The 8,769-nt window shown below is 38.2% G+C and overlaps 1 protein-coding gene across 14 annotated transcripts in view; it reads right to left on the bottom strand.

Annotated features, from left to right (window-relative positions):
* Iqcm (IQ motif containing M) overlaps nt 1-8,769 on the bottom strand; it is a 693,129-nt gene that overhangs the window by 182,212 nt on the left and 502,148 nt on the right. For all 14 annotated transcript variants that reach the window (XM_031340352.1, XM_031340354.1, XM_031340355.1 and 11 more), the window contains one exon: nt 7,120-7,315. In XM_031340352.1, the coding sequence (XP_031196212.1) occupies nt 7,120-7,315 (196 nt within the window). The remainder of the gene's footprint in view (nt 1-7,119; nt 7,316-8,769) is intronic.

Below are 8,769 nucleotides of genomic sequence, written 5' to 3'. Positions count from 1 at the left end.
GAGATTCTCTCTTCTATCTCTTGTATTCTGTTGGTGATGTTTGCATCTATGGCTCCTGATTTCTTTCTAGATAGAAATCTCCAGGGTTGTCTCTCTTTCTGATTTCTTTATTGTTTCTATTTCCATTTTTAGATTCTGGATGGCTTTGCTCATTTCCTTCACCTGTTTGATTATGGTTTCCTGTAGTTCTTTAAGGGATTTTTATGTTTCCACTTGAAGAGCTTCTAGCTGTTTACCTGTGTTCTCCTGTATTTCTTCGAGAGTGCTATTTATGTCCTTCTTAAAGTCCTGTATCATCATCATGAGAAGTGATTTTATATCTGAATCTTGTTTTTCTGGTGTGATGGTGTGTCTAGGACTAGCAATGGTGGGAGTATTGGGTTCTGATGATGTCAAGTAACCTGGGTTTGTGTTGCTTATATTCTTACATTTGCCCTGTATAATCTGGTTATCTCTAGTGCTACCTGCCCTTGCTAAATCTGACTGGAGCCTGTCCTTTCTGTGATACTGATTGTGTCAGAACTCCTCAAAGTCAAGCTGTCTCTGTGATCCTGTGATTCTGGGACCCTGTGATCCTGGGCTTGTTAGAGCACCTGGGAGTGGAGCTTCCTCTGGGTGTTTTGGGAATAACTGCAGAGTTTGTACCCAAGGTCTGCTCAGGGCACTGGCCAGCCCAGACAGACCGGAAGCAACCTGAGCCACTGGGCTGGCAGAGTTCCTGTGTGCCTGAGTCCTGCTGGTCCCAGTTACTCCTGGTATTTGGACAGATGTAGCCTCCACACCTCTGATCCTGGGCATGTTAGAGTGCCTGGGAGTAAAGATTTCTCTGGGTGTTGTGGGACCAGAAGGAACCTGAGCCACTGGGCTGGCAGAGTTCCTGTGTTCCTAGTCCCACTGGTCCCAGTTACTCCCCGTGTTGGGACAGATGTTGTGTCCTCCTCACCTCTGGTGCTGGGTGTGTTAGAGCGCCTGGGAGTGGAGCTTCATCAGGGTGTTGTGGGACTGGCTGCAGAGCTTGCACCGAAGGTCTGCTCAGGGCACCAGCTCAGACAGACCAGAAGAAACCTGAGCACTAGGCTGGCAGGGTTCCTGTGTGCCTGGTCGAGCTCGTCCCAGTTACTCCCCGTGTTGGGACAGATGTTGTGTCCTCCTCACCTCTGAGAAGACGCCTCTTATTGAACATTAATGAAGGAATCTGACATATAGTCCTCTTCTTCTGCCATGCTCTCCTTCATATGCCAACACTCTCTAGCTTATGAACAGCCCAGTAGATATGAATAATTAGCTACACTTTCCACCTGGGAAAACTGAGGCTCAGTCTGGCTAAGTAGTTTATTCACAGCCAGAAAGAATGCAGGTCTTGGTGATCTTGCTTGGATGGGGCACAGCTGATACTGTGATGGGCAGTCACAGCCAACCTGCACCGACCACTGTCATTCTCCAGGGCGCCTGCACCCTAATAAATGTTTTTTGATTAAGTAGAAGTGTATAATCGCACATTGGGATCAGGGGATTTTTTTTTTTCCCTAAGCATTCTAATGTAGTCTCTTAGCCAACAGTGCTATTTCTATGTACTGCTCACTCCCATAAATTTTAGAATCATTATTCTTGATGGTAATTAGAGTCATGGGAGTAGACATCATTGTTCCAGGAAACTATGTACAGTACAGAATCCTACAAAAGAAAGATTAAGACGGATCCAATTCAAAGCAAACAGATCTATTCCATAAATACTGAAGCAGTAGCCAGAGCCTCTCTTTTGTCATTCTCTGCCCCTAACACATTATTTAGAACATCCCATGCTCTAATCTAAAACCTCATGTCATTGATTTACTTAATGTCACAAATTACATACACGTTATAAGCCTTGACTCATAATATGGTTTTCAACTTAACTTTTAAGAACCCTCTTAGAATTCCTCTTATCTTTAGCTTCCTCCAATTCCAGTGTCCTTACAAGACTCTACCTGACCCATAGTGTGCCATCTCATCCAAGGCCATTGGTACTGTCTTTTCTTGTGCCTCTATGACTTGACAACCATCTGACAAAATAGAACTCTCTACATTTCAGTATATTGGCACTGACCAACCCCTACACAGGACACAGCAATTTGGGTTAAGTGACTGGTCTTGTTAATTAGGTATTGATAATTAAGTATTCATAGAGTACCTAAGATTTTTAAAAGTCATCTGTACTTTCAACTAGGATGTATGCTACATGAAATCATATACTAGGAAATTGAACCCAGTATCTAGTGACTATTATTTTATTTAAAAATATACATTGTTAGATTGATGTGATTCTCTTTCAGTTAAAAATATTATATAAAACAAGTTATATTGTTAAGTCAATGTTCTACAGGGAAGTAGGAACCAAACATTTATATAACAAACCTATTCTATATGAAGTCAGTATGGGATCCCTGAATAGGCTAAGCAGATTTTGTTGTTTCTATAAATTTTGACACACGATGATAAGAAAAAATTAATATTCTATCAAATTTTCAAAAGATTTTATAAGCTTCAAAATGTTAAAGACCCGTGTGTCAGCCATTGCTATAGTAACTTTAAAACTTAGATTTTCAAAAGATTTTAAATACTTTTTTTTAACATAATCTTAAAATTTTGACCAATATCACCTAAAAACTAAAATTATCTAAGTTATAAATAAAATATTATTAAGTAAGATTTTAGAGATATCACATTAAGAAACATTATTCTGTTTTATATTGCTGAAATTTTTAGGATTATTATACTGAAATCAGAAACTAACAGATTTTTTTAAAGAAAATAACTTTTGAATGCTAGAAATTATGCTGGTCGAAATTTGAATGATCCCCTAATTTATGACTGGTAAGATAATTAAATACTCCCTCATTGTTTCCAAATATGCCCAAACAATAGTGAAAACCAAACAATCACTGTAGTAATCAATGCCCACAGCAAAGAGTTAGAAGTCTCTCAGTAGTAGTATAGCCACATTACTGGCAATTATTCAGTGATTTGCTCTGTAGATTCTAGAGCAGAATTTCCCTCAAGATTCCCTAGTGGCAACCTTTCATATAGGCATGGTATTAGAAGCTTCATTTATTTATGCTAGAAGCCTGTCCCTGTAGCATTTTGCCAGTATGCAAATAACTTTAGTCATATCAATGAAGCAGCTATTTAAGTCACAAAATGCCATGCCAGTGATAGAATAAGCACAACAACAAACCAATGATCAAAACAGAGTTTATAATCAAATAAAAGTCTACAATCTTTCTTCTATTGTCTCTGACCCCCTAAGGTACTTTCCACTATTTTCCTCTTGTCTTCTACTGCCTTGAAGAAAGTCACTGGTCTTCATACCAGTCTCTCCTTCTAAGCCTCATCTTAGTTACAGTGTTGTTAAACTTTCTGGATTCATTTTTGTTCCAGAGGTTATGAATGACTACTGTTTTTTCTGACAGCAGGAAATAATACAATTAAATTTTATAAGATAAAAAAACTGAGCACAAAGAACATCAAAGCTCTGCCTCATTTAAAAACCATAGCAAACTTCTAAAATAATGTTTTATTGAATCAATTTATTTATTTCATAGTTACCTTTTGAATAAAGAGAAAGCCAATGGGTTAAACACTGTTTTCTATATTTTAAAACAGCAGCAAAGAAGACAGGGGTTATAATATGACCCAAACAAAGAATTTAAACACATAAATAGATAATAAACAAGAAAAATAGCAGATAATAAGTCATATGGTTGATTTCAACCATAGTCTAGAGACTATATATTATATGTCAAGGCAGTATGTGCTGATTATGAATGCAAAAGTGAATCTTCAAACTCTCAATGATTTATGATTTATCATAAAAATTGTGCTTCCTGTATTAGCTAGTTGTCTCTTGGCTGTGATCAAAAAACTGACAATAGCAAACTATGGAATAAAGATATTGTTATTGATGTTGTTGTTATTATTATTATTATGATGATGATGATATCCCAAAATATGAAGTTCACAATGGAAGTAGGGGTACAGTAGTAGTTCCAGGAGGAGATTGGTCACAATCTGTCTACAGGAAGCAGAGAGAGATGAATGCTAGTGCTCAGCTGGGCTTCTCCTTCTTATTCAGCCTAGGACTCAGTCAATAAAATGGGAAAGCCTACATTCAAGGTGGTTTTTCCTATCTTACAACCAAAAATTGACTTCTGTGGTAAATTTACATCCTACCAATTTGACAATATTGCACATTGCATACCCAGTGGCACTCTTGTACATGGTATAGATGATCATGATGCGTAGAATTAAATAGGATATAGGAGTCAGCTCTGCATTGTAGAGCAGGGATTGGGAGGCTTGGTTGCCTGAATGACTTGAAATTTATGAGAAGAAGAAGAGGAGGAGGAGGAGATGAGGAGGAGAAGGAGGAGATGGGGAAGAAGAAGAAGAGGAGGGGAAGGAGGGGGAAGAAGAGGAGGAAAAGAAGGAAGAAGAAGAGGAGAAGGGGAAGGGGGAGGAAGAGGTTAGGAAGAGGGGGAGGGGAAGAGGAGGAGGGGGAAAAGAGGAGGAGGTAGAAGGAAGAGGAGGAGGAGGAGGAGGAGGAAGAGGAGGAGGAGGAGGAGGAAGAGGAGGAGGAGGAGGAGGAAGAGAAGAAGAAGAAGAAGAAGAAGAAGAAGAAGAAGAAGAAGACAAGAACAAGAACAAGAACAAGACAAAAAGTCAAAGCCACAAAATAACAGTGTATAATTAAAATTTGGAGTTTATTAATTCCTAAAGTGCATTAAAGTAGCACCACATGATGATCTTTACATAAACCAGAGACAGGAGATCATGTCCATGTCAGAAAGTTCACACTTCATGTCCTGTCAGTGTAAGACAGCATAAGACTATGAGAAGTAGAGAAATGTGTTAAGTATAAAGTGTAGCATATACTAAAGAGAACTGAATGAAAATAAGCTCATAATCAAGGAAATCCACTAGAATCTACTTTAATTCTTCATGTGAGAGCAGACGAAAATAAAATCTGAGGAGAAGGGCAGAGAAAAAGAGACTCTAGGAAAATATGTGGAACTCACAGCAATTGAATGTAGCAACAAAAATGTCAAAAATGCAGACAATTCTAGGCTGTGACTAAACAAGGGATGTAGAGCTTGTGCAGTACAGGAGCAAACGCGCCTGGGTCAGTAAGGAAATGAGCTCATTATGGCCACACGTGACCTAACTATGGGAACTTCAAGTAAGAAATGCAATACCTGGGCTTGAGCTACAAAAAATGTCTATAACACAGCTTTGATTGGATTAGGAAATAGTCTTGCGCCGGGCGGTGGTGGCGCACGCCTTTAATCCCAGTACTTGGGAGGCAGAGGCAGGCGGATTTCTGAGTTCGAGGCCAGCCTGGTCTACAGAGTGAGTTCCAGGACAGCCAGGGCTACAGAGAAACCCTGTCTCGAAAAACCAAAAAAAAAAAAGAAAAGAAAAAAGGAAATAGTCTTGCCAGAAGTAGTTCAGGTAGGCAATGGGTTGTGTAGAGTTGCATGGTCTTGATGTCAGACTGCCAGACTCTCAGCTGTTGGAATCAGCTTTGAGAGGAAGATTTGACTTACAGAAGCTTGGGTTTCTTCACATATAAAACAAACCGTGGCTACCTAACAGAATTAGTGATGGATAAAGAGTTTACTTTTAACAAGACATTAGATTTAACATCATAATGATATAAGCAATGGATGCTCCTCTACATACAAGCAGATAGCTGTGTTCTTACAAATAGGTTCTCTGGGGACCTAACAAAAAGGTCCTTCCAATGGGCTACTCTGAATAATGTGTGTGCTTCTCCACTGTTTGCCAAGCTTTAGTCCTCAAGGTGAAGGCATTTCTTACGCCCTCATAGTTTCATCAGGACCCATCCATTTGGGCTTCTCTTGTACTTGGGCAGCCATAAGCGATACTTGTTATTTATTATGAAACTCAGAGTTGCTGTGTCTAAAACTTACCAAGGTAGACATGGGAGGGAAGGGTTGCATACAATTATTTTCAAAGGAAAGGTTTAATGCACTGTAAGAGTACTCAGAAGCTTGGGAAGCAGAAAGCTCCTAATTAGTCTAGCTAGAGAGTAAATAGCAAAAACAAACAAACAAACAAACAAACAAACAAACAAAAGACAGTGTGCTCAAGTCCCAGACCTGCTGAACTTTGGATAACCATAGTATTTTGTTCAGTGACTAAATTCTCAGAAGGCAAAACTGTTTCCAGAACAAATTACTCATTTAATTTTCTCAATCAAAAATTATAGATTCTTGTAGAGATAGAACATTTTTAGCCAAATTACATACGTATTTCCAGGAAAACTATTCAAATTCTATAATTAAATCTACATAAGAAGCCAGAAAGTAGTGGTGCATACCTTTAATCCTGTTGCAGGATTTTCCCTGTCCAATCATATTAGGTCAGCAAGAGGTCTGTGATTGGGCAGGAAAAAGGCAGGGGTCTAAGAGTGAGAGATACAGAGAGAGAGAGAGAGAGAGAGAGACAGAGAGACAGAGAGACAGAGAGACAGGGAGAGACAGAGAGAGAGGGAGAATGGGCCCGACCGACATGATGACTTCATAATTGTGATAAAGCTTTGATCATTATCAATTGGCTCAGAAACTATTATATTGGTATATTGTAAATTTTGATTTTAATTGATACATAAATCTGATTGGTCAACCATAATCATAAGCTTTAAGAGTTTTGATTCTACAGGGTAATTAAGTATTGAGATGGCTGATAGTAGAATGCATGTAGCAAGCGGAACTGGTGGGGGTGGGGGTGGGGGCAATGCGCCAGAGAGTTACCAAGTTGAGTTCACCCTGCAAGAACCCTGTGGCCTGGCAGGGCCGGAGAGTTGGTGGGTTGAGAGAAGCAGGAACACAAAGTTGTCAGGTTCATTTTTTAATATTTCCCACAACACAATCCCAGCATTCAGGAGGCAGGTAGATCTCTATGTTCAGGGACAGCCTGGTCTACAGAGGAAGTTCCAGGACAACCAGGACTGCACAGAAAAAACCCTGTCTTAAAACAACAACAACAAACCCAAAGCAAACAACCATAAATCTACATAGAAAATTTTAAAGACATTCTTATCTGTAAGGTAACTCTTACCTTGCTCTTTATTCGTTGAAGTCTTTTGCGCTCAAGCCACCCCCTGATAAATGCTTGCACAATGGTGATCAGTTTAATAAATCTTTTAGTAAATATGGGTTTGTCTCTTCCCTGGAACAGTTGAAAAATTTCTATGTGTGGTCCAATTCTTTTAACTTTGCTGTCTGTTTTATCAGACTTTACAATAGTCTTTGACCTGAAAATATAATGTAAAAACTTCTTAGAGATAACTAGAAAAATAAATGCACCTATCTTCTTAAATTCTTTTGATAATGAATATACACATGCATGCACATACAGAATCACACACGGGAATCACACACGGGAATCACACACACACACACACACACACACACACACACACACACACACTTCAGTACTAAGGGCTGAAGCCAGGGCCTCAAAGCAATCTACTATTGAGCTATATTTCCAGGTTTTTTATTTATTTTGTTTTGTTTTGTTTTAGTTTGGGGTTTTCTGTTTTGGTTTGGTTTGGTTTGGTTTTTTGAGACATGGTCTTACTAGGTTGCTTAAACTGGCCTGGAGCTCACTGTATCCTTTGCAGGTATTGAATTAATGAACCTCAGGTCTCAGATTCTAGACAAGTTGGAATAGCATACCTTCACTATTAGTTTAGTCTTCAATAACAAAGACACTGAAACAAGAAATGTACTAGGACTTATACATAGAATTTAATATATAACCTCATTCAACTATGTTGATAAAGTTCTCAAAAAAGAATGATGATGTTAGAATCCATATATCATGCATAACATTAAACTTTTAAAAGAAGGAAATCAAAAACAAAGGGAATCTTTCAAACTGATTCACAGCTATTCAAAAAGGGCAAGATAGTTCAAATAATTTTCATGCCCCCACAGTTATATTAGAATAACTACTACTCTGAATAAGTCAGCCAATTATCACTTATATGCCAATTCAACACCAGCTGGAAATGACTTCTGATCCTAGACCTGAGAAGGGCAGCAGTGTGGCAAGCAGGGTCATGCCATAGCTCACTCTTCTCCCGGATACAGGCCAGGTTATCTCAAATCCAACTTTCTTAATTCTGAGAGTAAATCTCTGACTCAAACTGACTTTGTTTTTGTTTTATTTTCTTCAAATGACTTTGGTCTTGCTTTATTTTCTTCTAGTCTATTTTTATTTCTTCATTAAGTGGGTTCTTGAGCAAGTCTGGTTTTTTGTTTGTTTGTTTTACACATTGTTATTATTTCTTTTTCCTTGGTATTTGAAGAGTTAGAAGTCTGATTTTGATATCCAACATAGCCATCAAAGCTTGGTTGTCAGTAGAAAAGCAAGAAATCTCAAATCTGTCTTTTGTATTTTTTTCCTACAGTTTGCTATCTTATAATACCTACTGTATTGTATGTTATATGAATTCTAGTATAATACTATTCTGAAATTTGAGTTTCAATATCATTCATAGATAATTCTGTAGAATAAGTAGAATGTACATAATGTAGGGAAAATATACTCATGAAATCTTAACAGTATGGTTGCATAAACAAGACCTGGATAATGACAACATCAGTTGTCATGCCAATGGAAACAGGAAATTTCACAAAACCTCAATCCTGAATGAAGAACTATAGTGAGTCAATGGATTCTAAGAAATATTTTAAGTTCCAG

This window comes from Mastomys coucha, unplaced genomic scaffold, assembly GCF_008632895.1.
Source record: "Mastomys coucha isolate ucsf_1 unplaced genomic scaffold, UCSF_Mcou_1 pScaffold22, whole genome shotgun sequence".
Lineage (NCBI taxonomy): Eukaryota > Metazoa > Chordata > Mammalia > Rodentia > Muridae > Mastomys > Mastomys coucha.
This window is presented reverse-complemented; position numbering and strand designations above follow the sequence as displayed.